This window comes from Paroedura picta, chromosome 16 (assembly GCF_049243985.1).
Source record: "Paroedura picta isolate Pp20150507F chromosome 16, Ppicta_v3.0, whole genome shotgun sequence".
NCBI lineage: Eukaryota > Metazoa > Chordata > Lepidosauria > Squamata > Gekkonidae > Paroedura > Paroedura picta.
The window spans coordinates 24,792,861-24,820,633 of record NC_135384.1 but is presented as its reverse complement, the minus strand read 5'-3'; the positions used below and the strand labels follow the sequence as shown (position 1 = coordinate 24,820,633).

Here is a 27,773-nt window from a genome sequence, read left to right as displayed (position 1 = left end):
GCCTCTGTGGTAAAGGTAAAGGTATCCCCTGTGCAAGCACTGAGTCATGTCTGACCCTTGGGGTGACGCCCTCCAGCGTTTTCATGGCAGACTCAATACGGGGTGGTTTGCCAGTGCCTTCCCCAGTCATTACCCTTTACCCCCCAGCAAGCTGGGTACTCATTTTACTGACCTCGGAAGGATGGAAGGCTGAGTCGACCTTGAGCCGGCTGCTGGGATTGAACTCCCAGCCTCATGGGCAGAGCTTTCAGACTGCATGTCTGCTGCCTTACCACCCTGCGCCACAAGAGGCTCATATGCCTCTGTGGTAATGCATCCATTATTAATTATTATCATCATCATCTTCCCAGTTCTATGTATGGCTCCTGGGGGGGGGGGCATGTAATTGGAGCTGCCTGGCAGGCGCAGGGCCCAGAAGCACGGCTGTAGCTCTCCTGCTGCTGGCCAAACTAGGCTCTGGTGACCCTGGGCTTTCAAAGAGAACATGGTGTGACGATCCAGCCAAAGTCCGACACTTTCCACACAATAGGGAAGAGCACCAGCGGCGTACGCAGTTTGCGGGTTCAAGGATCATTGGGTAGAGCTGCCAGCCCCCAGTTGGAAAATACCTGGAGCCTCTGGAGCAGAGCCGGAAGAGGGCGGAGTCTGGGCCACAACGCATGGAGTCTAGCTTCTGATCTCCGTGGCCTGGAGAGGAGACGCAATAGCAGGTGACCTCTGGCCGCCACCTGGAGGTTGGCACCCTTCTCCCTGGGTGCCTTTGGGCCAGCCATCCTCACTATCCTAGTCTCGCAGGGTTGTTGGGAAAGGGGGGAGGGGGAAGCGCGCCGCCCTGAGCGCTTTAAAGAAATGTGGTTGAATCTGGAACTTGGCCAGGGAGGAACCAATCCGGATTGGGCTTTCAGAGCGTTTCCCCTTCCAGACCAGCGGCCGGGAGTGCCTCCGCCTGGATGCCGGCCAGATCCCGGCTCTGACGCGGCGCTCCAGGACACGCCGGGGGTGGGGACAGGGGAGGGCCGGGCGGGTGACGTCGCTTTCGCTCCGGATTAAGCCGTTTCCGCGCGCCCTGCCTCTTCGCTCACACTTGGCTGCTGCTTCGAGCATGGCTGGGGGAATCTGCTGCGCCGGGCGATGCGCCGCCGTCCTGCGGCCGCTGTGGGAGAGCGGCTGGCGGCCGCGGGGAACCCGGGGAGCCAGGTAAGGAGCGCGACGCCGGAGGGTTGCCAACTTCCTTCCGATTGGGGCTGGAGATCACCCGGAGTTTCAGCTTCTCCCCGGGCGACATATGTCTCGTGTTTCGGCTTCTCTCCGCCTTCTATGTGTGCCCCTTCCGGAAGCGCAAGGTTTTAGCCCGGCGCCCCGCGCTGTTTCCCAGAGAACTAGAGTTGCCAACTTCCTCCCGGCGGGAACTGGAGATCTCCTGCCGTTGCGGTTTCTCTCCAGGCGATGTATGTCTCGTGTTTATTGATTTCAAATGTTTTCCTGGAGAAAAACAGCTGCTTTGGAAGGGGGGCTGCCTGGCATTGTACCCGACCGAGGTCCTCCTCCTCGGTCCACCACGTTCTTCCAGGTTCCAGATCCAAATCTCCAGGTTCTGACTGCGTTGGAGCCCTGGGGCTGAGTCCTCTTGACCCGTGTTGGCCTGAGGTCCGAGGGGGAACCTGAGAAAAGCTATCATCGATAGGGCGTTTGGAGGCCACCAATTCATAAGATCACCGTAAATCGGAAGTGAATTGAGGGCACTTAACACATCCCCCCCCCCAGTAGGGTTGGCAAGGCCAGGAAAGTGCTGGAGATTTGGGTGTGATGCCTGGGGAGGGCAAGGGGCTCAGTAGGGCTGAATGCTATGGAGCCCACCCTCCAAAGCAGCCATTTTCTCCCGGGGAAATGGGGCAGTCTGGAGACGAGCTGTAATCTGGGTCTGTGTGTGTCTCCAGGTCCCACCTGGAGTCTGGCAACCCTACAGAATGGCACTGCAGAACTCAGCCACTGAAATCAACAGGGTTGGGCAGGCCCCGATCCTGCACCTTAACATGGACGATAATCTACTCACAAGCTGGCCTTGGTTTGTGGGGTCCAGTATTTGGCTTTATTTGGTGTGTGTGTGTGTGTGTTGATCAATAAAACAGAATTCAGATCAGCACAAGCAGGCATTGGTTACTCTTCGGCTGGCCACAAAACAGGAGTCTTGATGCTCAACAAAAATTTTTCCAGCCTACACTTTCCTGACAAGAATCTATTGGGGCACAGAGTGGTAAAGCAGCAGAAATGCCGTCTGAAGCTGTCTGCCCATGAGGCTGGGAGTTTAATCCCAGCAGCCGTCTCCAGGTTGACTCAGCCTTCCATCCTTCCGAGGTCGGTAAAATGAGTTCCCAGCTTGCTGCTGGGGGGTAAACAGTAATGATTGGGGAAGGGAATGGCAAACTACCCCGTATTGAGTCTGCCATGAAAACGCTGGAGGGCGTCACCCCAAGGGTCAGACATGACTCGGTGCTTGCACAGGGGATACCATTACCTTTACCTTTTTACACTTTCCTGAGTTCTGGCTTATTTCATCAGGGGCCCCAGACATAAATCCACCAGAACAGACATGACAAATCGACTACCAGCTCTAGGTTGGGAAACAGCCAGACATTTTAGGGGTGGAAACTGAGGAGGATGGGGTTTGGGGAGGGACTTCAGTGGGGTATAATGCCCATAGAGTCCACCGTTCCCTTTTGGCCATCGTCTCCCCAGTGAACTGATCTCTGATCTCCTGAAGATCAGTTGTAATCCCAGGAAATTACCAGCCACCACCTGGAGGTTAGCAACCTTAGTAATAAGGAGGAACGGGGGACTAGGCCAAAGAGCAGCCAGGTCAGAAGGAGATCCAATTAAAACAGTCATCTGTCCACCCAGCAAGGGTGTGAGACCGTCTCAATCATTGTTAGGCAAACAGTGAAACTAGGGCTGGCTGAAAGGAGAGAAGTGGGAACAATGGGAGGTTGATAGGGTGGGGTAGGCAAGGGAATCATGCCTCTAAGCTAAGGAGCTGAAATTAGATCACTTCTTGTTCAATCCCGGCTGGGCAAGAATCAACAGCAGGTCACACACAGATAGAGGAAGATGGCTGGCCCTTTTAGTCTGTCTGTAGCAGCAGAAACTAGCAAGAGACCAGGATCACTTTAAAGACTAAGCAGGGGTAGTCAAACTGTGGCCCTCCAGATGTCCATGGACTACAATCCCCATGAGCCCCTGCCAGCGTTTGCTGGCAGGGGCTCATGGGGATTGTAGTCCATGGACATCTGGAGGGCCACAGTTTGACTACCCCTGACTAACAGGATTTAGAATCATAGAGCTGGAAGGGACCCTACAGGCCATCTAGTCCAACCTTCTGCTCAATGCAGGATCAGCTCCTGTTGGCAGCAGAGGAGAGGACCCACAGAAATGGCTTAAAACTACATGTAGAATGGTACCGGCTAGATATTAGGAAGAAAAAAATAAGTCAAAAATAGTTCAGCAGTGGAATGGGCTGCCTAAGGAGGTGGGGAGCTCCTCCTCACTTGGCGGTCTTCAAGCAATGGCTGGGCAGATCCTTCTCCTGGATGCTGGAGGCATCTATGATTCTTTGCTCCACCACTGAGCAACAGTCTCTGTCTCCCTCTCCTCAAGCAAGTTTCTGGAAAGGCAGTATAGAAATTTTCCAAACCAGGTTATCAGTGAATTAATCCAGCTGTTTCCTTTTTGACGTTCTTCCATCCAAGAATGGTCATTGGGATGGCCGTGTGTTTCTCCCCTTCTAGCTCCTGGGCCAAGCAAGAGATTGTGGCTGCCTCCTCTTTGTGCTTTTCTGATGAGGCGTGGCTGATGTTTCTTACTCTGCTGGACCACTAATGCCTCCTTTCCTCCTTCCTTTGTCCAGGTTGCACTTGCTGCGTTGTCAGCGGTTCAGCTCCCATTGGCTCCCGGCCCCTCGGACTCCAAAGACCCGCCCTTTGCTTCCCTCGACATTATCTACGAAGCAGCAGCACCGGTCCTTCTTGAACCTGGCGGCTCCCCTGTTTGGTGGCAGCAAGCGCGTGGAATATGAAGAAGTCCATCAGCTTGGGTTGAGTATTCCGAACCGTAGTGCCTTTGGGCTTCTCCTCGCAGAGGGGACAACTCCAAGCAGAATGAAATACTTTGTGGGGGACCCTGCTCATGGAAAGCTAGCTGATAAGGGAGAAGATTATTCTGGAACCTGTCTCCTCAACACCTAGGTTTCTACATGAGAGCAATTAAAAATAAAGATCGAGAAACATTTCACTGTATGAGCCCTCACTGTCTCTTAGGCCCAGGAAGGCTGTAAACCAGGGGTAGTCAAACTGCGGCCCTCCAGATGTCCGTGGACTACAATTCCCAGGAGCCCCTGCCAGCGAATGCTGGCAGGGGCTCCTGGGAATTGTAGTCCACGGACATCTGGAGGGCCGCAGTTTGACTACCCCTGCTGTAAACACTACAGTGAGAACTAAGCCAATGCCTATTTCACTTTTGACATGCTCAGAGGCTCTCTTGGATCATGTGTCCCAGATATGGGCTCTGGGCTGAGCGTTGTCTCAAACTGAGCAGTGCCCCAGAAATTTCATTCATTCATTCATTCATTCACATTCCGCTGCTCCCAGCACAGGGTGGAGGATTACAACATGCTTGAGGGCCTCAGGAGGAGGGATTGGTCATGCTTGCTGTTGGCCATGACGCTTTGCACTTCCCTTACTCATTGGGCACCCCTCTTCTCTTGCCCTTGCAGGTACTCCATCGAGCAGATGTACGACGTTGTGGCCGACATCGCCAACTATCGTTTGTTTGTCCCCTGGTGCACCAGCTCCCGTGTCCTCTCCAGTCGCAAACAGTTCTCACGAGCAGAATTGGAAGTGGGGTTCCCTCCCGTGGTGGAGCGCTACATCTCGGAGATCTCTTCGGTGCCCCACCGGCAGATCCGGGTAAGAGGCAGTAAAGTTGTGCGCTTGCGTCAGGGAGTTAGGAATGTAACCTGGTGATCTTGCAGGGAGGATTTTGCATGCCAGAAACAGGCAAAGAGCTTAAACTTTTGTAGGAGTCCCACTCTCTGATCAGGGAGACCTCTCCTGAAGTTCCAGAAGCCCATGAACTGGCAGTTTCTCTACACGTGTCCAGGTGTTGTGTGTTGTAGGAGACCTGCCATCTTTTATTTCACCAGGGTCTTGGGTCTTTAGCAACTGCTGGACACACACACACACCGGTTAGTATTCGGATGAGAGTGCACCAAGAAATTTTGGGCTTGCTCTGCAAAGGCAGACTTCTGTACTGAATTGGGTGATAGGGTACCAAAATAGGGTACTTTGGGTACTTTGGTCTGGCCCAGAGGGCTTGGTCATAGGTGAGACCTTGGTGGCTTTCCAAGGTCTGATTCAGCAGAAGTCAGCTTCAGGTATTCTTGTGGGAAAGAAACCTCCGTGTCTGTACATTCACCTGCTTATGAAAGATGCAGCCTGGGGGTAAAGGTGGCTATTTTGGGTCCAGGGAATAGGTGCACCATTCTCTATAAGTTCTAGCTCTGAGCTCTCAGATATACTAAGCCTTGCCCATGTTATGTGAAGTAAATCCTGAGCACCTGACAGAGTGGTGAATTCAGCTGTCGTCCACGTTATGTGGTCCTTTCTTCAACAGAAGAAGCTGAAGGAAAGCCTCAAACTTTACTCAGTGGAGTAGGACAGGGGTAGTCAACCTGTGGTCCTCCATATGTTCATGGACTACAATCCCCATGAGCCCCTGCCAGCAAATGCTGGCAGGTGCTCATGGGAATTGTAGTCCATGAACATATGGAGGACCACAGGTTGACTACCCCTGGAGTAGGAGAATAGGGGTTGAATCTACCCCACCTTGCTCTGCAAGTTCTGGTCCTACAGAGGCCTATTCCTTCCAAATTACTTCCCTGATGTGTCTACTCCCGGAGAAATATGATAAGAATTTGAGATTTCTCACACAACAATGCCTCCTGGGTTTCCCTGAGAGCTGAAAATTTGAGGGTTCGAGTGACTGATTTAAGGGTGTATTGTGGTCATGGGCTTAATCTGGACTGTTTTGTTGGTAGAAACAGAAGACACACTTAGAAATCTTCAGGCTGAAAGTTGAGTTGACAGGGCTCTACCCCAGAGAATTCTGGGAACTCAGCATGTAGACTTTTCTCTGTCCTCTCACAGGATGAGAACACCCAGGGTTTCTTGGTATGGAGCAATTACTGCCAAACCAGTTTGAAACTGGCTTCAGATGATAACTGAAGTGAGTTCTCTCAGCTGATCTCTTGGGGATTGCCACTCTGTGATTCACACCCCTTCAGTCACACACAAACGTTCCTTCCCCACCTCCCATGTAAAGCAGTGCCATCATGGGAGAATTTCACAATCTCTTCCCAGGGGTGGGGGGAAATCTGGAATTGCAGTAAGCTTTTGGCAGGGAACATTTGAAACTTCAAAAGGCACAAGGCCAGGGTGAAAGCTTTCCCCCCTTGCAAATCGTCCAGGTCATTTGGCACTCCTTTTATCAACCGGTTTGCTTAATTTGGATCAGTGCTTGAGATCAGAAAGGATTATCTCAACTCAAACTGCTGGGTCATTAAATTAGATTTTTGAGTTTCACCCTGTTTGACTCAGCCCAGCCCCTGATCTCCGCCCCAATCCCTGAGGCATTTGATATTCCTCCTGCCCTTTTCTCTGAAATTTGGGTTTTTTTTGAAGCCAACAACAGTTCGGTTAAATCCTTACCTTGAATATATATCGTCCTCAGTCACACAACGGAAGGCAGGCCTGAAGCAGTACCTAATCCTTGTGTGAATAGAAAACGAAGACAGGGAGAAGTCAGGGTATTTCTGGAGAAGTAACTCTCATGCCCCTCTGCTGGAGTAGCTTGTGGGTTGTGTGTGTGTGTGAACAGAATACAGAAGAATCTTGCCTCAAAATTGGGCTGGCCAAGCTCCAAGGGCATTGCTTTCTCTGTTTGTTCTTGATTTCAAAACGTCGGACCTTTCTTCCACCACAGGCCGTGAGTAAAGACGGAAGGTTATTTCAGCACCTGGAGACGCTGTGGCAGTTCGAGCCAGGACTCGCCGGTCATCCGGAAACCTGCACGCTCAGCTTTTACGTGAGTGCCCTTTGTAGGTCACCTTCTGGCAGCGGGGGTGTGTCTGTCAGCAGAGGAACTCCCGGGCCAATGAAATGTGTGGTTTCGAAAGCTGCCAGGTTGCAAGTTGCATTTCACCACCGGTCCAAAGTTCTGCTTAAGCCGAACGGGACGTCCTTGCTGCCTACATCCTCTTTTGCAGTCCGTGGTTTGGCCGGCACAGTTTGAGAGCTGTAGTTGCTCGATCCCACGATTTTACTTTGGAAGCATTCGCCCTTTATCCTGAAGTGTTGGCTGCACCAGGTGCTCCCTGTGTGGCCATCTGCAGAGTTGTCCATGCAGATCTGCTGTTCTTCTTGCGTCTTTTGCACAGTCCCAGGTTGGGATTGCTCAGACCAGCTGCAGAATAGCTGCGTCTAGCTCAGTGGTGGCCAAACTGTGGCTCTCCAGATGCCTGTGGACTACAATTCCCATGAGCCTTTGCCAGCATGGGATGTGTACAGTCCAATTCGATGCAGAGTTGCTCCATTCAAATCAGATTGGAGCGCATAGGATTGCAAAGGTTGATGCGGTAGTAATAAGGAAGTGCTTGTATCTTCTAGCGCTCCTGGACATTGCTGGGAATTCCCCGTTTTAAAAACAAAGGCACCCTCCTTTGAGAACTTCAAACAGCAGTCATTTCTGCTGGAGAGACATGTACAAAATTGTCTCACGCCTGTTTTACATGTTTTATTGTAATGCCCATTTGATGAAGGGTTAAATTCTTATCTCCATTTCTAAAATTAGGCAAGGATTTTGGAGACTGCCCCATTCAGCCCTTTAACCTCCCTAAGTGATCTTGGACCAGTTTCTTCCTGCTTGGGCTAGCCTTTCTCAGAGGTTATGGTTTAGACAAAGTCGGGACGGGAATACCATGTTTGCAACCCTGAATTCCTTAAGGGACTGGGGAGAGCAAAAACATGCTGGGAAAATGAATGGGATGCGTCTTCTTTATAGCTATAGGATAGCCCACTGGTTACTATTTCCCAGTGTCTCTCCCTTCTTCTCATTTGGGTGGGAAAACATTGTGCTTATTGGTCCATGCTGCTGCTGCTGGGAATTCCTAGTCTGCCATTACTTTTCTCTTGGAATGTCATCCCCGAAACTGCTGCCAGTCAGAGTAGGTGATGGCTCACCATGATCTACCAGCTCAGCATACAGCTGCTGCTTGCATGTTCAAGAAGCTGCCGTGAGGCTTTGAGGATTGAATCCCCTTTTGCAGTCCACAGTCTGGCAATCACAATTTTAGAACCGTAGTAACCAATTCTTGCCTTAGAGCTATGAAGAAGAAGAGTTGGTTCTTATATGCTGCTTTTCTCTACCCAAAGGAGTCTCAAAGTGGCTTACAGTCGCCTTCCCTTTCCTCTCCCCACAACAGACACCCTGTGAGGGAGAGGAGAACTGAGAGATCCCTGAGATCCCTGCTGGGTTAGGACAGCTTAATCAGTGCTGTGGCGAGCCCAGGGTCACCCAGCTGGCTGCATGTTGGGGAGCGGGGAATCAAACTGGGCTCGCCAAATTAGAAGTCCGCGCTTCTAACCACTACACCAAGCTGACTATGGTAACTCACCCTGATGTTTCAACTCACAAAGTGTTTTGCTTTCTTCCTCAGGTTTCCTTTGAGTTCAAGTCAATTCTCCATTCTCAGTTAGCCAACCTCTTTTTTGACGAGGTGGTCAAGCAGATGGTCTCGGCCTTCGAGCACCGGGCAGAAAAACTGTACGGCCCACAAGTGGCTGTCAGACCACACAAGAGAGTTCATTGCACATGACAAACGGACCTGCCAAAACCGATGCGCTAGCGGAGCAATTGTCTTCCTCACCGACAACCCTGCATTCTTTCCCAGACCCCCCTCTATGGACACTGCCTTATTTATGCCTATTTAACACTCAACCCTCTCAGTAAATTATTTACTTGATTGTTTGTTTTCTGGAGAATGTTGTTCGAGGGTAATTTATTGGATATTTAATTCTGTTTTTCCTCTGGGAATGACAGAGGATCGCAAATCGGTGACATTTTTATTCTGTGGAATAAAATGCAATTTTCCGCCAGGATATATTTTTTTAAAGGCGCAGTATTTTATTTTAAATATCAATAAAGCGTGATTTTTTTTTCCAAATTCTTGCCACACTTTTTGTGTGTGTGGGTGTGAAAACTCTGCTTTGGGAAGTTCAGAGAGGGTGCCTTCAAGCAGTCATAGTCTCCAGGGGAATCCATTATGATAGTGGAAGATATCCCGGTACAACATGGCGATGGACAACCCAATGGGCAAAAGAGGCCTTTCTCAACTTTTTTACCATTAAGTAACCCCTGAAACATTCCTCAGGCTTCAAGAAAACTGAGAAGTGGACCGATCATCCAGAATATGGTTGGGAAGCAGAGCTGTGGACACGCCCCACTTGGGGCCCCTCCCCTTCCCATCTCCCCAATCCCATCATTGGTCATTTTGGGAGGGAGGGTGCGTTGGCATGACCCTGTATGGTCATATCACGCAATCAATGTTTAACAATTTTTAAAAAAATATAAAAATTAACTCCAGGCCGTTCAGGAATTCCTTCCAGGGCTGTCCAGAAACCCCAGGGGTCCACAGAACCCTTGTTAAGAAAGTCTGGATAAAAGCAATAGAATTACTCTAGGAGCATTTATCAGAAGATTTGGGCCTCCCTTCAGGGCCTGTTTGGTGGCTGGAGACATATATTTGGCTCTCCTTGAGAGGAACGTTGTTCTGAGATGGTAATTCGAACTGTACTGCTAAATGCTAGATTCAGAGAGCCCTTCCGCTCAAGGATATGCGAAGACGTGTGACTTCTGTTTCGTTTCCGGACCTTGGAAGAGAACGAAAACATGTTGGGACTGACCAGGAAACTGAATCATTGGGCAGAAATGCAACTATTGTGCGGGCAGGAAAAAGTAGTTTTGTTTTTTTTCTTCCTTCTTCCAAAGCCCGTCTTCTCTGACCATCTGGTGCATAAACACACCGTTGCTTTGCTGAGACTGTAACTACTCAGGAAACGGAGAGTCTGGCATTCCTTTTAAGGCATTGCATGCTTTCTCCTACAAAACACTTTTACAAATATTCTATCAGTCCCCTGAGCCAGGGGTAGTCAACCTGTGGTCCTCCAGATGTCCATGGATTACTATTCCCATGAGCCCCTGCCAGCGTTTGCTGGTAGGGGCTCCTGGGAATTGTAGTCCATGGACGTCTGGAGGACCACAGGTTGACTACCCCTGCCCTGAGCAATGTATACCACTCCTCACTTGGGGCCCCATATTTGAAGCCTTTATGACCTTCCTCTGCTTCCACAGACTTCGGTACTTGGGTTGGAGTTGTTCAGAGATGACAGAAGGCCGAGTCCAAAGAAACTAAATTTCTGGGGCAGATAACCCAGCTGTCATCCCTACCTGGTCCAGCCTGTCTGTGGTTAGGTAATGGCTCCATTCTTTCTGGCGAGGAAGCTCTCTTGTTCCTTATACCAGATGGCCTGTGGAAATCAAACCTCACAAACCAGTCCGCAGGAGAACACCAATTTGATGACTGGCTCCACCTCCTGCAGCCATTTTGGGATTGTCTCCACTGCCCCGAGTCTGAATTCCAAAGATGTCCACAGGCTCCAGGCCAAGAACTTCCAGATTGGAAGGTTATGACGTTGAGAAGCCCTCATCAGTTTTCCGTCACAAAATGGCGCCAGTTACCATAAATGGTCATTTCCAATGCAACCTGGCTGGTTCCTATAAAGCACAGGCATGAGTCGCTTCTATGAGAGGTACAGATCATTACATAACCCGTAGTGACTTCTCCAGCGAAAACAGGACTTTGTCATAAGCAGGCCCAACGACTAGTTGGTTGATGACGCAACTCAACTCACCTTTCCTGGCCTTTTCCCCACAGCCTGGAGGCCTTTGTTCCAAGAACGTGAATGTTCTGGTTGTGTCAGCAATTGCTGATAAGGACGATTACCTCAGGGGTGCTAACTGTTGCAATGGGCAAGATCTACAGTGTTCATGACTCAAAACCATACGCAGAACAAAGGGCATTGCTAGAGATGGTTAGCAGAGTTAGATGCAGATCTTCCTGGCAATTTCAAATAGACTCTCCCTATGTCCTGATTGCCTCGTTTGGAGACTTCCTGCTCCTTTGAGCATCCTTCCTCCCAGATGGCCTCCAGAAGAATAACAGTTAGACGGTTACAACTCTCTCTCTCTCACTTTACAAAGTTATTTCTCTTCTTAATAAAACTGGACTATTCTACCCAGCTCCAAATCCGTTGTAGGAAGCAGATTCGTCCCCAGGAGGCCCTGGAACACCTAGCCATGGTGATCCATGTCTAGACTGGACTTTTGTAACTAGCTCTATGCGGTCTTGATCTGGATATTTATCCTTATCCTTGATCTGGATATTGCAGTTGGCCCAGAATGCTGGAGCCTACTTGGTGGAATGAGCTCCCAGAGGAGAACTGGCAGAGTTCCGCAGGTCCCGCACAATGGAGCTCTTCCACCCCAAGCTCTGAGCTGGGGCCAATGACTGAATAACATCTGTGACCATCCCCTACAAAACAACCCCACTGAGTGACACCTAGCCTGGAGACTTGTGGGCAGGGAATATCTGGGGGCTGCTCTCTCTTCACACTGCTAATTTGTTGCTTATGTTTTTGCTTTGTCTTATACTGTTAGTGCTTTATCCTGTTTTTAATTTACTGTTGGTTTAACCCACTTTGTATACAGCCCTGAGCCATATTGGGAGGGCGGCATAGAAATCTAGCGACAATAATGTCGATCTAACACAAGTATGACTCCCAAGAGGTAACACCATTCTGATTTCATTCTTCCCAGCCCCATAACCCAGTTGGCATTCTTTTGGCATTCACTTCCTTTCTCTTAATGGGGATCTCCAGTGCCTTAACAGCAGGGGCAGTCAACCTGTGGTCCTCCAGATGTTCATGGACTACAATTCCCATGAGCCCCTGCCAGCAAACGCTGGCAGGGGCTCATGGGAATTGTAGCCCATGAACATCTGGAGGACCACAGGTTGAATACCCCTGCCTTACAGCGTTCTCTTCACCTCCAGTTTATCCTTTTTAAACAGTTTCTCACAGAAAAGGCTACTGGAGGGGGAGCGTGCTTGAAGCCTGGGACAATGAGGGGAAGGAATAACCAGGGCATTTCAAACATGTTTTATTTCACAAGGCGAAGGGTAGCGGCATTCATCCGGTTCCGTGGAAAAACAGCAAAAAAATGTTACCTCTCCTATTTGTCAGTCACTAAGGGGCTCAAAGTCATGTGGGCTTCACAACTTGCAACCAGATGACAAACCAGATCGCCACCCGCCAGCAAGGGGGCGATCCGGGAGAACGTCCAGGGAGACCGGAACCAGGGCCCTGTTCCTTCAAAATCATGTACTTGTCAGGAGACACAAAGTGTGTCCCCCCCCTTGCTTCACAGCTGTGGATGGTAACCAAGTTCAGCTTTCTGCACGAAGTCTTCTTTATGGGTGCCGTCGCAGTACGGAGGGTTCTTTGTGCATTTGCACCCGCACAGCCAGGCTTCTTTCGCTTCTTCTGGTTTGAATTTCAGGGAAGAGATCTGCGGGGCGGCTTTCTTATGGGAGCCATCGCAGAAGGGCTTGTGGGGCACACAAAACAAAATAAGCAAGACACGTCACGAGGCAGAATATTTTGCAAAGAGGCTTCAGATTAATGTTCTGGGTCAGGTTGACCTAAGAATGAGGGGTAGTCAAACTGCGGCCCTCCAGATGTCCATGGGCTACGATTCCCATGAGCCCCTGCCAGCAAGCGCTGGCAGGGGCTCATGGGAATTGTAGCCCATGGACATCTGGAGGGCCGCGGTTTGACTATCCCTGACAGTCAGGACTGAATTTGTGCGATCCATCCAGGGGGACGGGGGTGGGGGTGGGGGCTGAAATATCTAGGGATAGGCATGCACTTGCTCATGAAGGACACTTTGTTATGAATTTGGGCCAGTTTGCCATTCAAAAGGCAAAGAACTGAAGAGCCAGCCTGAACTTCCACGAATCCTGAGGCAATTCATGGTGGTTTGTGAAGAGCAGAAGGCAGGGGTCTGGGAGATGACGTGGCTGACTCATACTTTATCCTCTTTGGGGGAAACACTGCAGGACACAACTAACCAGCTGGGAGAGACCCCAACTGCTGACACACACACACACACACACAGAAAAAGGGGGGAACTGTCAGAATCATGTAACTACACATGTATTTCTGTTTATATATATCAGTTTTGATGTAGTTAAGTAGGTAAAGGTATCCCCTGTGCAAGCACCGGGTCATGTCTGACCCTTGGGGTGACGCCCTCCAGCGTTTTCATGGCAGACTCAATGCGGGGTGGTTTGCCAGTGCCTTCCCCAGTCATTACCGTTTACCCCCCAGCAAGCAAGCCGGGTACTCATTTTACCGACCTTGGAAGGATGGAAGGCCGAGTCAACCTTGAGCCGGCTGCTGGGATTGAACTCCCAGCCTCATGGGCAGAGCTTTCAGACTGCATGTCTGCTGCATTACCACTCTGTACCACAAGAGGCTCTTGTTAAGTAGGTAGAACGGGTAATTATAACTCTATATTGCTTGGCATGTCTGGTTTATGTGCTGTAGGGTTCACCAAGGGTTCAGGTTGATGGAATGTGGTATAAATCCATTAGGGGGTTGAGAACAGTTATCTCCCAGTCTTAGGGCCAGGAGCGATGCTGTGTCTAACTTTCATTCTCAAGGAAGGCAAGGGTTTGAAGAAGAAGAAGTTGGTTCTTATATGCTGCTTTTCTCTACCTGAAGGAGTCTCAAATTGGCTTACAATCGCCTTCCCTTTCTTTGGGAAATGTTCATGCTTAAACCTAAGTTACAGGGGAGTGCTGGGGAAGTAGACAGATAAGGGAATCCTTGTCTTAGCAAGGATTCTGAGATACTTAGATGGTTATACTTTCAATAAAGAGATTTTCTTTCATCGAAGTCTGCTTATTGGGAGAAACTGACTGGAGAGTCACAGGAACAGGAGTTCTTTCCCTATTTGATATTCCCTTTTCTAAATCAAAGGAAATATTAAATATTCTTTTCCTAATGGACAGGGCAAAAGCATAGTTTGTTCTGTGTTTGAAATCCAAGAAACATTTCAACAAGCAAAAGGGTTCGTATTACAATTGGATCAAACCAGTTTTGATCTAGTATAAGTTGAAAACAAAGTCTGTTCTTTGATTTGTGCTAAGAAGCTGCCATCTGCTGGACATAGCAATATATGGACTTGGAGCTTTACTAACTATATACTGCTGGGATGTGCACCTTTCCATTTATTTACAATGATTTTAGCAGAACGTTTGAAAATAATTTAACAGGATTTCTGTCATGAATCAGCCCTCAGCACAGAAGAACTCTCAGTAGATGAGGAAACTGGTCCTACAATTTTAGGTACAAACATAACCAGCAAACAGCTTGAAGCACAGTCTATGGAGAAAGATTCTACAGAAGGTTCATCTCCTCATAACAAAGCTCCCATATGTGAGCCATCAGCATGGCCAGAAAAATGAGATGAAGATCAGTGTGGTTTCTTACCTAAAAGGCAGTGGAAAGACTATGGCCAATCTTGCACACGTTGGATAATGCACTTTCAAAGCACTTTAAAAGCAGATTTTCCTGTTCCACACAGGAAAAGTAAGCTGTAAAAGCACCTTGAAAGTGCATTATCAAATGTGTGCGGAATAAGCCTACGTTAGAATGATTCTCATTATTCTGGAGTGTCTAGAGCAGCTCTTCTCGTCCTTTTTACTACTGAGAAGCCCCTGAAACATTCTTGAGGCTTCAAGAAACACCAGAAGGGATGTCAGCAAGGCCACACTTTCCTATCACATCCCTGGAAGTCATTTTTATAACCAGGGCCCCTTTTCTTCAGGACCATTATTGGCCATTTTGGGAGGGGGTCAATTTCTGGAATTAGAAGCACTTGAGCTGAGATTTGGGTGGATGGCTATTTATGGTGTGGTATGAAAAACCAAAGGTTAATGTGGATTTTAAAAACCATTCTATTAGACATGCAATTTTGAGGATACGGAATAAATATGAGACTTTGCCCAAAACACTGTTATGGATAACAACAGAACAGGACTGAACTGAGAGCCAGTTTGGTGTAGTGGTTAGGAGTGCGGACTTCTAATCTGGCATGCCAGGTTCGATTCTGCGCTCCCCCACATGCCCCCAGCTGGGTGACCTTGGGCTCGCCACGGCACTGATAAAACTGTTCTGACCGAGCAGTGATATCAGGGCTCTCTCAGCCTCACCCACCCCACAGGGTGTCTGTTGTGGGGAGAGGAATGGGAAGGCGACTGTAAGCCACTTTGAGGCTCCTTCGGGAAGGGAAAAGCGGCATATAAGAACCAACTCTTCTTCTTCTTCTTCTTCTTATTGATGGGAAATGTTAATTAAAGATAAATGGTGAACCTATAAAGACATTTTCGTCTTCGCTCAAGGACAATACACAATGAAATCAAGGGAAGACTTTAAAAAAGAGAGTTCTAATTGGCAATGGTTTCTTTTACACACAATTATTAGAAAGGCCTAAACTGGATTAAAAAAACAGGTTGGCTTTGAAAAAATGAGAACTGAGACAGAACTGTGTGAATGATAAAAACGTATAAATTTTTGCTAAAATACAGAATCGAAGAACAAGTAAAATAACGTTTTATTCTTTTTTTCTTTATAAATGTGTAATTGATTGTAATAATTTGAGAGTAGGTAAGCTTTACTCAAACAGAATCCTATTTAGAAACAAACGTCAACGTAATTGATCACTATTGCGGAGATACTGAAAATACAACTGATGTCCTACTTTATATCTGTTATCTTTTCTTGTTTCTCCTACTTGATGTTTTATCTGGGTTAGATGGACCACTGGTCTGACCCAGCAGTGCTCTTCTGACGTTCTTATGTGCTGTAGGGTTCTTATGTGCCTTGGCCTCCATGCCCTATTATTGGCCCTTCCGAGGAACTGGTTGGCCACTGTGTGAGGCAGGATGCTGGACTAGATGGACCACTGTCCTGATCCAGCAGGCCTCTTCTTATGACTATTTAAATCAAGGCTTGGCTGAGTGCGCCTTTTCTCACCTCCGCTCAGCTCATCAATGATACAAAACAGCAATGGCCTCAGTGGTTCGGACCCTGCCTCAGGCTCAGCTCCCATCCTCACGCAACTCTGGAGTGGACCAACTCTAAACTTGGTAAAGACAAGGCCACTGAGGGGGCTCCAAGAGAGCATGTGCCGAGAGGGAATCTGGGCGAGGGGAAGGGTTACCTGGAGGCTTACCTGTTTCTTGCTGTGGCCACAGGCACACCAGGCGTAACGCTTCCCGGCTTCTAGGTCTACCCGGAAGGGATGCTTGGCAGCAATCACTGGCTGGGCTGTTGAAGAAGCTGATGAGGTCCTTCTCTGCAATGTTGACAGAGAAGGCATTGAGAACGGCTAGGAGGAAAAGGTGGGTTTTGTAGCCTTTCCCCTCTTTGCAAATATATAATGAGCCCATGCCAGCACATGTTAGTCTGCCGCAACAAAGGGTAGAAACGCTCAGGATGCGGGTTAATTTCTCCTGCCAGAGCAATCCTAGGGCAGAAAACTCCAGCCTAATTCTATGGGATTCCAATTGGTAACTGCATAGGGCTTCACTGCTTGATATATTCTTAGGGTGGGTGGGTCCTATTGCAAACAGGGGGGAGGGTATTAATTTCAGAAGCATTATTTTAGTTTGCAACGAAGGGGGGGGGCTTCTCGAGCAGCATCCCGACCTGACCTTTTGCATTTGGAAGGGGGAAAGGTGTGCAACCGGTCCTTGCAGAGGAAATGAGCTGTTGACAAGCATGGGTACAGAAATACCTGGAAATTTGGGAGCGGTTTACGGAGGGGAAGGCTCGTGGTTGGGTGGTACAAAGCTTCCAGAGCAGCCCTTTCCTCCCAAAGTGGCGTCAATGTTTTCAAATAAACAAATTTAGGCGTCTGGAGATTTGTGGCTATTCTGGGAGATCTCCAGCCCCGACATGGTCGTTTATTTATTTATTTTTATTATTTGAGTTTATATACCGCCGTTCCCAACTGGGCTCACGGCGGTTTACATGATAAAAAGATAAAGACACAATAAAACCCCATAAATATTCTAATGACATTACTAAAATTCATCCAGACCCCCCCCCCCCCCCAGAATTCCGGTTCCTCTCCAGACAACAGAGTTTAGCTCCCCTGTTGAAACTGACCCCTTTGCAGGGTGGGCTGTGGGGCTGTGGGGCACTCAGCTCCCCCTCCGCCTCAAGCAATATCGCCCGGTCTCTAGGTGTTTCCCGACCTGGATCTGGCAACCTCACCCAGTGCCCCTAGGGATGCCAGCCTCCAGGCGTGCCCTGGAGACCCGCAGAATTCCAGTTCCTCTCCAGACAACACGATTTAGTTCCCTGGAGAAAGTGGGCGCTTTGCAGGGTGGGCTGCGGGCCACTGAGCGCCCCCTCCGCCCCAGCCCATATCCCGGCCTGGACGGGGCCGCCCTACCTGGGGGCGCAGGAGCCGCGCCAAGGAACCAGCCGCTGCGGACGCGAGAGGGCCGCCTCTCCAGGGCCCGGGCATGGCTCAAGGGCAGCAGCAGCAGCAGGAGGCGGAGGCAGCGGCCGAGCGCCGCCCTTCGCCGCCGTCCCCGTCCCCGCCTGCCGCCCCGGAAGACGCCCGCCCCGTCCCCGGCCCGCCTTGCGCGGCAGGCTGCGCGGTCCTCCTTGCGCGATTGCTGATGCGCCTGGCGGAGCAATGCAGCCCGCGGCGCCCGGGGCGGGCTGCGATCCTCAGCGCCTCCATCCACGTGGGGGGAAGCAACAGGCGGCGGATTGCGCCCCCGCGGAAGGTGGATGCCGGGGCGTTGCAGCCCACCGAGGTCCTTGCGCGCCGCAGGGTCCATCCCCAAATTAGGCAGGCCAGATTCCGGGTGGGACCTGGGGATCGCTTGGGATTACAATTCAGACGCCAGAGATCAGTTCCTCCCGAGGAAGGGGGTGCTTTGGGGGTGGGCTCTGTGGCCTCAGGTCCTCGTCAGATCGTCTTTGTCATTTGTTTGAACGTTTGCCGCTTAACTGGGAAACATGGGGGATTTGGGATTCTGAAATAAATAAATAAATAAATAAATAAATCCATCCATCCATCCATCCATCCATCCATCATGGCCTTCCAAGAAAATGGTCTCCCCCCCCCCCCACATTTAACCCTATAACTCTGTGGTCCCCAAAGTGGTTGGTGATTAACCTGTTCTGTCTGGGCTGCTTTCCCCAGTCTCAACTACAGGAAATCTCCCCGATCTGCCCCCTTGATACCACTGGCCCCCTGGCATTATTAAGAAACAACCGGTGGCCTGGGACAGATGTAATGTCATAGCTCACTAAGAGGTCAGGAGAGCCAGCTTGGTGTGTGGTTAAGGACGGTGGCCTCTGATAGGGTGAGCTGGGTTTGATTCCCCGCTCCTCCATAGGCAGCCAGCATTTTAAAAAATTCATTTAACATTTCCAGGAATGCTTTTTAAGGACACCCAGTTGGTCCGTCTCTCAACAGCTTCCCCAGCAGTTAAAAAGAAACCCATCCTATTCCCATTGGATCATTCTATGCTTTATTAATGGTCCTTCTTTGGGCAGGGGTATCAAACTGCGGCCCTCCAGATGTCCATGGACTACAATTCCCAGGAGCCCCTGCCAGCATTCGCTGGCAGGGGCTCCTGGGAATTGTAGTCCATGGACATCTGGAGGGCCGCAGTTTGATACCCCTGCTATAGGGGTTTGAAAAGTCTTCAACTTCAGTATTCTTCTTTTTAATTATAATAAAGTAGAGTTGAGCAGCATGAAAAAAAAATATATATATATATATCTTAGCTCCAGGACCTTCATGGCTGAAAAAATATACACACACCCTCTTTTAATTAAAACCACAAGTGTTTAATGAAAATCAACAGGAAATGGAACAGCGTCTTAAAAACAACAAAGCGTCAAAATGAGGCAGCGGCACCAAAAGGAAGGTAAAGAAATGTCCCCCTGTGTGATTCGTTTAAACATACGAGGGCATTCGGAGAGTCTTCCCGGCCATCGCAACTTAGAACCATCTTAACGCAAAGCAGTGCCTACCCAGAGGAGGGTTTACATTTTAATCCTAAGGCGAGTTGCTCCACTCGAAACCCATTGAAATGAATGGACTTAGACAGGAATCCTAGAGCTGGAAGGGATCTCCAGGGTCAACTAATCCAACCCCCTGCACAATGCAGGAACTCTCCTTTGGATTGCACTGGTAATCTCCTGTTACATTTTTACAGGGGAGTAGCTCGAGGTTTGCAAGGAATGGCTGGGAGGGGGAGTGCAGTTTGGCACATTACAAATTGGGGAAACAATGCCCGGATGTGGTTATGGGGGGAGGTTGAAGGGCTGAAATACCCCCCAGGACCACTAGGGGGCACTGAATGCATGGTGAGGTTGGACTTGCGCATGAGACTCTGGAAAGAACAAGAGGGTGCGCCTAGGATTTCAGCGCAAGCAAGTGTGCAATGCCACAAGGGCATTCAGAATCATGTGCACACAACTCCCGACGCATAAGGAGGGCCCGTCTTCCATTCTGCTAGTTGGCATTTATTTTGGAAAATTGGGCTTGCTTAATGGAAATGACCAAAGGGGTCACTTGCAGAATAGCATTAGCTGAGTGGGGGTGTGGGGTGGGTTGCTTTGACCCTCTCCATTCTCTCCCAGCACATTTTCTGGATGGCTGGGCTTCTCAGAACTAAAAGGTTTACATTTGGAAACGCCTGTGTGTGTCCAACGGACACGTGAAGCTGCCTTATGCCGGATCTGACCCCAGGTCCATCAAAATCAATACTTACTCAGACTGACAGCAGCTCTTCAAGGTCTCAAGTGGAGATTTTTACAGTCGCCCCCTATTTACAACCTGATTGTGGTAGCTGGAGGCATCAGGAATTGAACCCGGGACCTTCTGCGTGCCAAGCAGACCCTCTACCAAGCCAAAGGTCTTCTCCTTATCCAAGAGGGTGAATAAGCAGGCAGTGGAAAATTTAAAACAATTCCATCTTTCTGGCCAAGTCTTTCTTGCAAACGCCCCCCAGGCCCCCTCCCAAGAAAAACTGTTCAGGGAATTTTTCCAATGAAACACAGTTCCATTTTGCTGTCAACAAAAGCATATACAAAGGCCCGTAGTCAGAACAAATTTATTGGGGGAGGGGGGAGGAATGAGTACAATGGGGGGGGGGTGAGCACATTGTGATTCATTTACTTTGCTATGAACAAGCTACGATGCAGTGCAGAGGGATGACTCTACAAAGAAGGTTAAATAAAAATCCGTTTTGTTTGGAACCAAATATCCCTCTCCTTTATTTACACACCAATAATAGCCAATATCACGAATCTCTCTCGTCACAGTCCCACGTCCCTGGTTACACCGGGGCCAATCGGGAATTCTCGTCTACCCATGTACCCCCATCAAAGTGCCTGTCTCTTCTTCTGAGCACGAAATGAGGCTTTGCGAACAAAGATCACAGAGGAAGAGGCGTTTTCCTGGCTAGGTGGTCCCTTTGAGTCACAACACCGATTTGCCCTGGACTCACCCCACCCTCAAGCCCAAAAGCCTGCTTGGTTTGGCTTTACACAGCTTGCGAGAGGAAGACGAAAGAATAGCTCTAGGCCAGGGGTAGTCAAACTGCGGCCCTCCAGATGTCCATGGACTACAATTCCCAGGAGCCCCTGCCAGCGAATGCTGGCAGGGGCTCCTGGGAATTGTAGTCCATGGACATCTGGAGGGCCGCAGTTTGACTACCCCTGCTCTAGGCACTCAGGCTGGAAAGCAATTCAGGTGCCAACCTCCTGGAGATCTCCCAGAATTACAAGCGATCGCCAGGGAAAACATGATCGCTTTCCCTGGGAAAACATGACCGCTTCAGAGGATAGATTCTATGATATTATACCTGATCAATGTCCCTCCCCCACCTTCCCCAGGCTCCAGCCCCCCAAATCTCCAGGAATATCCCAGCAAGGAGCTGGCAAGCCTAGCAGCTACAACCTGCCTGGCATGCAGAGGAAGGGGGCCTTTTTTGCTTCTCAAGGATGGGAAGAAAAGTTGAGGAGGTTCCTTTCTACAGATAACAGCAGGAAACTTCTTCCTGCTGAGCCCAGTTAAAAGAGAAGGCAAAATTGTTGCTAGCACCGATTCATTATCACAGTTTTGCCGTGATTTTAAAATGCCGTGATGCCCTGATTCACTGTGGGCTGGTGGTGCAGAACTCTTCCCCTTCCACCCTTTCCAAGAGTTTTTCAAGGCCCAGTAAAGCCGTACGGACACGCCAACACATTGTAAGATGTTCACGAGTCCATTTGAGCGAGGCAGAACACAGAGGCTGCCGCCGCCCTCTGATCCCAACCACCTTTGAACCCTCCCCACCTGGTGCTCAAATAGAGCCCTCCCCCAGGCTTCTACGGTAATGTGCTCCAGTGCTGCAGAGCAGAGGAACCCATGCCTGACACGAGCTAGCAAGCTACAACAGAAGGAGGGCTACGTCACGTGCTTCGGAGCACAGTCAAATTGACTACTTTGTGCAGGAAGCAAAGTGCAAAGGGAAAGCCTGGGAGGGAGAAGGGAAAGAGACTCATTGGCAAAGCCTGGGAGGGAGGTGGACCAGGAAAATCTCTTCTTCACTGGCAAAGCTTGGGAGGAGAATCTCTCCCTCGTTGCCAAGGCTTGGGACGGAGCCGGGAGGAGAGAATGAAATGTCCTCTCATTGACAGACGACTTGTGACAGTTTTCACAACCCCTAGTGCTGATTGGAGGGGCACGACAAATTATTGATGGGGCCCTGCCCCTTTGTGCCCCTGTGGCTATGGGTCTGGGTATACACTTCACTACTATCATTGGACTAAGTGGCATTCTGGTGCCGTGGATTCCCTTAGTGAAGAATCTGTTCTTCCTCCTTCATTCTCAGACCTTTATCTTTTCTTCTAAAAGTGCTACGTCAACGCTGAATTTTCTTCTTCGCACCTTTTCTAAAAATCTGGGTACTTATTCATTGGCCTCCCTTGAGCAGAAATACGGCCACGTGACATTCCCACCTGAAACGCCCCCTGTATTCTGCACGCACCAATTATATCTGGATTGATGAGTGCTTGGCATTTGTGCAAATTTAGCATTTACTAAGGAAGAGAAATTAAAAAGTCAAACCTGCAATGCCAGGTGGAGGAAGTGCCTACGTTTTGGAAAACATATGCGGCCTTGATCTAGCGAGCGAACGTATGCTTACAGGTGTATCCCTAGCGGAATGAGGAAGCCCCACAGGCGCATGTGCCGGCTTCTCCCCAATCCTGCTTCATACACACAGCTCCGATGAGAGAATCGATGGAAGAGCTAATCAGATTTTTAGGGAGGGGGGAGCAAGGGAATGAATTTCTTTCCCCTTCCCTGCTTCCCACTCTTTAACCAAACGGGTGATCTATACAATTATCCACAATTCAAAAAAGCCCCTCGGACAACCCGTCTGCACACGTCAACAGTCAGGCCGGAGCCAAGAGGATGAGTACTATCAAGATAGCAAAACACAACACGTGAAATGGAATGCAGCAGAAGTGCTGGTTTGGGCGCATCGAAAGAAAGGTGAGTTATAAGTGCATCAGACGGTTGGAGGTTTGGGACAGTTCGGGGAGGGGATATCTTTGTCCTTTTCTAACCCGAGACTGAAGAATGTCCAGCGTCGTTCCATTTCTGAAATCGGTGCTGATGCTTCCTGGTGATTGAAAACAAAACAAAAACAAAAAACGGAAAAAAAGGTACGCAGGAACAATTTGGAGTCAAGTGCTTCCGCCTTGGAGACAAGAATAAACCCCTCCAAACAAACGAAAAAAGAACGAAAGCTTAGAAAAGTTGCATCGATTTCTTTTTCCCCCCCTCTCTCCTTTTCAGAAAAGTCCTCCTTTTTCTTTTGTTTCGCAAAGGGGTCGGGGAGAGAAGGAGAATCGAAACGCAAACACACACCAAAACAAGATGAACATCGTTCCCGGGGTGTGCCGGCACACGCTCACCACCAGTGTATTGTAGTAGTGCAAATCAGAAGGGGTGGTGGGAATACGCCTCAGCTGGCTGCTTGAAAGGTTTTTAAGACCCAGAGCCTAACTCTACGTTGAAAAGATCCAGATTTCTCGAACAGAGGAGGGGCCATGTGGGGCTCCTCCCCGCAGCTGATCTCGATTTCCATTTCCTTTCATCCCATCCTGCGAAGAACTGCGGAGTTTTCTGAGATCTCAGAGTACGAAGCTGAGAGAGAGGCCAGGAAGGGCTTGTGGGGATGGGAAGACCAGCGTTCTCGTGAACAAGGACCTGATTTAGGCTAGCTCCACCTGTCGGTGTGGAGGAGGTTCTTTACTAGAACGGAGTGGCTTTTGGAGATGGAAGGAACAGCTCCTGCCTTTAGAGAAAGCCCTCATCCTGCCTCTTTGGTGTTGGTTGTGAAGCAGCTGGTCCACTGACAAAGGGAAAGCACCTTTGGAGTGTGTGGGAAAGCATCGTCCAGGTGAGCCCAGGTGAACTATCGGTACTGGCCTTCTGAAAGCTTCAGGCTGTTTCACCCAAGGCGCCTGACGGAAGAGGCAAAGTCTTACCCGAAATGGAAGCGAAGGAAGATTTCCTTTGGGCCGATTCTGACACGAGAACTTTGCGGAGGTGGATGGGGCGCTTGGAAGAACCGACGCGACTGTCCTCAGCCGCACTGAGCCCGGATCCCCGACACCGCCCCAAACAGGACCAGGTCCCGTTAAAATCCACCCAAGTCGTCTCCGGCTCCACGCCAAAGACCACGGAGATGTGGAAGCCTGAAAGGCGGGGGGCTTCTCAGGGGGCTCCGAACTCTTCCTTTCTACTCTCGGCCGTCTTCTGCAGTCGGGACTTGGACGCTCGGCTCCCCTACTGGACTTCTTGGCCTCGGCTTGGGAACGCGACACTCCGTGCAGCTAACGTCACCCCTGCGCTAAGGCAGGTCTCCCCGTCGGAGGCTGATCCGGGGCCACCTCGGGACGGAGCGGGCTCCTTCACCCTCTCTCCCCGGAAGTGCAACTGCTTTTGTAATAAGTGCGGCGTAGGGAGTGAGAGAGGGTGTTTCCTTCACCGGCCTTCGTGGGAGGGGCTGGAACAGCGAGGTTCAGGACCGGGAAACAGGCGCCAAACACACCTCTGCTTGGCATCGCCACGCCACGGCACGAAGACTTGCTCCGAAGACTTGCGTGCGGCCACTCCGCGGCTTCACAATCCGCGGCTCAAGGAGAGACCGTTTTCTCACGGCGGAAAGAAGCCCCAGGATCGGCAAGATTAGCCCTTGTCCTGGCCAGGACCACCTCCCTTTTCATTCATGCTCTGGAGGGGGAAGGGGAAGAAAACAGGAAAGGCACCGGTCAGCCTCCAGTGGTCGTGGGCCGGTCGGCCATTTTCAAAAAGCAGAGAGAAGATTAAAGCGCCCGGCACAGAAAAGGCCGTTGAGCCTGCAGACTGTTAGAAGGAGAGGAAAAGGAGGAGGAGGAAGAAGAAGAAGAGGAAGAAGAGTTGTTCTTTCAGGCCCTGCTTTTTACTTGGGTTTGTCGCAGTCCTGATAGTGCTGTTCCCACTGAGCAGCCCTGGTCCTACAGAGCAGTGAAAAGCAGGGTATAAAAACAACTCTTCTTCTTCTTCTACTACTACTACTATCTGAAGGAGTCTCAAAGCGGCTTACAATCACCATTCCTGTGAAAAGTGGGGTATAAATACCAACTCTTCTTCTCCTCCATCTGCCTTCTTTCATCCACCTTCTGACTCTCCTGACTCCGAGGACCACACCGGCCCTTCTGATTTTACTTCCCACCGACACACCATAATCCGCCCTGCGCCCAAGCTGTGTTTAATGTTTCTGCCCTCCCCGTAACCCAAAACGGCTGACTGCTTCTCTCCCTGTATCGTCAGGTCGCCCCTCTTTCTCAGAAATGCGGATTCCTTGCGGACGTTCTGTGACATCACAGCAGCTCAGCCAATGGCTGGCCGGCCCCCTGCTTTGCTGGCAAGACACTCACCAATCCCTTCTGACCGCTGCTGTCTCCCTGAAGGTTGAGGAAAGGGTTTGTTTGTGCGGAAAGGACAGCGGGGATGGCTGTGCCTGCTGACATCAGGCTGTTGCCCGGGGTGCTGAGCGGCGAGGAAGTCATCAAGGAACCGGCCGGATTGAGCTGCTGAGGAGAGATGGAGGCGAGCAGCGTGTTGCTGGCCGCCGACGGAGCGGCGCTGTTGGGATGGAGAAGGGACGCGGAGGTCGCCGGCAAGAGGCCGGCCATGGGCAGCTGGGAGGAACCGGTCATCTGGAGCCGCTGCAGTTCCCTTTTCTGCTGGATTTGCTGGATCATCTGGAACACCAAGGCCTGCTGTTCCTGGGAGGCAGAAAAGGACCCATCATGCACAGTTCTTCCCTGCTGTCCCCAGAGCAGAAAACTGGACCTGGACGATTCCCACACTTGAGGGTGCTCGGTTTGTCCGACAAAGCTCTGGCCCCCAGCGCGGATTGCCTCTGAGCAGGTTCAGAGTTTTTTTCCCCCCTCCAAAGAAAAAAAATGTTCAAAAAACCCCCCCAAAAGGAAAGCCACTCCTGAAAGAGGATGCCCTAAAATGCTTCCAGGCTTGAGAAGAGAGGAAAGGGGGCAGAAGGAATAAGGGCACAACTCCCCACTGGAATCTATCTCCCTTGCAGGGCTTTTGTGAGGATAAAACCGAGGAAAATGGTGTAAATCACCTTGGTTCTCCATCGGGGAGAAAACGTGAGGTAACAAATGACGTCGAGAAATAAACCTGCCTCACAGTCTGTGAGCCACGGCACCGTCGGCTCTCCCTCCACCTCCCTCAGTTCCCGCTTTCTGAATGCCCCCCAAAGCCGCCCGTCTCTTCCGCAGTGCCCACCAGGAAGCCCAGGATGTCCCTCTTTCCCCTCCGTTTCCCGGCGGAACCACCGGAGATGGCCAGGCCAGTCGATTGCATGGGCTGGTGAGGCGCCACCTACCGGGCTGAGGGGCTGCGACGTGAGGAGCTGCTGGAGCTGCTGGAGCTGGACCTCATGCTGGTTGAGGAGATGGCGCTGATGCTCGGTCAGGTGGCTGATGCTGGAGAGGAGGAAGGAGATGAGGAGACACGCCCGGGAGACCCCAGCGGCCCCAGTTAAGGCAGGCGGAATATCTCCTGCCGTTGAACACGCCCTAGGCTGCCTTCTACTGAGTCAGGCCTTTCAGAATCACACAAAGCTGGAGGACACCACAGAGGTCCCTTCAGCCCAGCCCCCCACCTCAAAAATCACCCACTCCTGACAGGTGCTCATCCAATCTCCTAAGAACGTCCAATGAAGGAGACTCCCCCACCCGCCGATGCTCCATATTCCATCTACGGACAGTCCTCGGCGACCGAAAAGGCTTCCTAATATTGAAGTGGATCCTCCTTTCCCATAATTTGAACCCTAGTCCTAGTCCTAGTCCTTCTCTCTAAAGATGCTCCCTCTTCAACAGGTCTACCTTTTACGTGGTTAAACACAGCTATCCCATCCCCCCTGGCCCTCCTCTTCTTCTCCAAGCTGCACATACCCAACTCTCTCACCCTCTCCTTATGAGGCACGGATTCCAACCCCTCAACCCTCTTAGTCGCCCTTCTCTGAACAAGCTCCAGCTTATCAATATCCTTCTTGAACTGCAACACCCAGAACTGGACACACTATTCCAGATGAAGCCTAACCCATGGGGAATAGGGTGGTTTTATAACTTCCCTTGCTCTCGATTCTATGCACCTAGCAGGCAGCCAGATATCGCATTAGCCTTTTTAGCTGCCACATCACACTGCTGGCTCCTAGTCAACTTCTTGTCCACCAGAACTCCTAAGGCCCTTTCACATGGACTACCATCAACTACTTTGGTCCACTGAGATCAGCATTACCTACTCAGAGTGGCAGCGGCTCCCCAGGGTCTCAGGCCGAGGTCTCTCCCATCACCAGCTGCCTGGTGCCGCTAACTAGAGACGCCAGGGACTGATTCCGGGGACCTTCACCAAGCCTTCACCAAGCCAAGCAGATGCTCAGCCCTTCCCTTTTGCCGGTGCCTTTCCTGAGCTTCCCGCTTTGCGGAAGCTGCCTCCTCCTTCCGCTCAGCATACCTGTTTTGGTTGGTGGAGAGCTGCAGGGTTTGGGGAGCGCTGGTCTGTGCCAGGAGGGGGCTCTGTGCCTGTGCCGCCATCGTCCCATTCAGGGCCCCGAGGATACCGTTGACGGGGAGCTGCTGGCCCCCAGCCAGGCTCCCAAGCAGGCCTTCCACCAGGCTGTGATTGACTGGGGCGCCTCCTCCGAGGGTGGTCCCCACCGCCCTGGCCAGGCCGTTCACCGGTGGCTGCTGCTGCTGCTGCTGCTGCTGCACCCCAGTGGTCAGAGAAAGGGAGGCGGGGCTCTGCTGTAACAGGGGCAGGGGGGGCGGCGTGCTGTGGAAGGACAGGGAAGAACTGCTCCTGCTGGGACAGCCCGAATGAGGATCCTGGTCGAGGGAGGGAAGGGAAGGGAGGAGAATCAGAGGGGGCACAGCAGA

General features: G+C 50.6%; 3 protein-coding genes across 7 annotated transcripts in view; 1 reads left to right on the top strand and 2 right to left on the bottom strand.

Moving 5' to 3' along the window:
• Positions 1-973: 973 nt before the first annotated feature.
• On the top strand, positions 974-9,271 carry LOC143826237 (coenzyme Q-binding protein COQ10 homolog B, mitochondrial-like). Its single transcript, XM_077314934.1, has 5 exons — positions 974-1,197; positions 3,902-4,087; positions 4,766-4,958; positions 7,033-7,134; positions 8,765-9,271. The coding sequence occupies exons 1-5, from the start codon at positions 1,103-1,105 to the stop codon at positions 8,921-8,923; spliced, it is 735 nt and encodes a 244-aa protein (XP_077171049.1). The 5' UTR covers positions 974-1,102; the 3' UTR covers positions 8,924-9,271.
• A 3,037-nt stretch (positions 9,272-12,308) lies between these two features.
• CISD3 (CDGSH iron sulfur domain 3) lies at positions 12,309-17,910 on the bottom strand. 2 transcript variants are annotated; one of them, XM_077315023.1, is made up of 3 exons: positions 17,692-17,910; positions 16,465-16,620; positions 12,309-12,771 (listed from the first exon to the last, which is right to left on the bottom strand). In XM_077315023.1, the coding sequence occupies exons 1-3, from the start codon at positions 17,764-17,766 to the stop codon at positions 12,586-12,588; spliced, it is 417 nt and encodes a 138-aa protein (XP_077171138.1). In that variant the 5' UTR covers positions 17,767-17,910; the 3' UTR covers positions 12,309-12,585. The 2 variants fall into 2 exon arrangements, with proteins under 2 accessions (XP_077171138.1, XP_077171139.1); XM_077315024.1 differs by having other exon boundaries at positions 16,465-16,587; positions 17,692-17,874.
• A 2,456-nt stretch (positions 17,911-20,366) lies between these two features.
• Positions 20,367-27,773, bottom strand: part of MLLT6 (MLLT6, PHD finger containing) — a 75,037-nt gene continuing 67,630 nt past the window's right edge. For all 4 annotated transcript variants that reach the window (XM_077314217.1, XM_077314219.1, XM_077314218.1 and 1 more), the window contains 4 exons: positions 27,352-27,722; positions 26,219-26,318; positions 25,245-25,595; positions 20,367-24,558 (listed from right to left, as the gene is read on the bottom strand). In XM_077314217.1, the coding sequence (XP_077170332.1) occupies positions 24,514-24,558; positions 25,245-25,595; positions 26,219-26,318; positions 27,352-27,722 (867 nt within the window). In that variant the 3' untranslated portion in view covers positions 20,367-24,513. The remainder of the gene's footprint in view (positions 24,559-25,244; positions 25,596-26,218; positions 26,319-27,351; positions 27,723-27,773) is intronic.

What these genes read in the sequence shown, in the direction of transcription:
- CISD3 (XM_077315023.1), bottom strand. Translation starts at nt 17,766, where the DNA reads ATGCCCGGGCCCTGGAGAGGCGGCCCTCTCGCGTCCGCAGCGGCTGGT. An exon ending in CGCGGCTCCTGCGCCCCCAG is followed by an intron (nt 16,621 to 17,691) that starts GTAGGGCGGCCC and finishes TTTTCCTCCTAG; the next exon opens with CCGTTCTCAATGCCTTCTCT. An exon ending in GTGGCCACAGCAAGAAACAG is followed by an intron (nt 12,772 to 16,464) that starts GTAAGCCTCCAG and finishes GTGCCCCACAAG; the next exon opens with CCCTTCTGCGATGGCTCCCA.
- LOC143826237 (XM_077314934.1), top strand. Translation starts at nt 1,103, where the DNA reads ATGGCTGGGGGAATCTGCTGCGCCGGGCGATGCGCCGCCGTCCTGCGG. An exon ending in CGGGGAACCCGGGGAGCCAG is followed by an intron (nt 1,198 to 3,901) that starts GTAAGGAGCGCG and finishes TCCTTTGTCCAG; the next exon opens with GTTGCACTTGCTGCGTTGTC. An exon ending in GAAGAAGTCCATCAGCTTGG is followed by an intron (nt 4,088 to 4,765) that starts GTTGAGTATTCC and finishes TTGCCCTTGCAG; the next exon opens with GTACTCCATCGAGCAGATGT.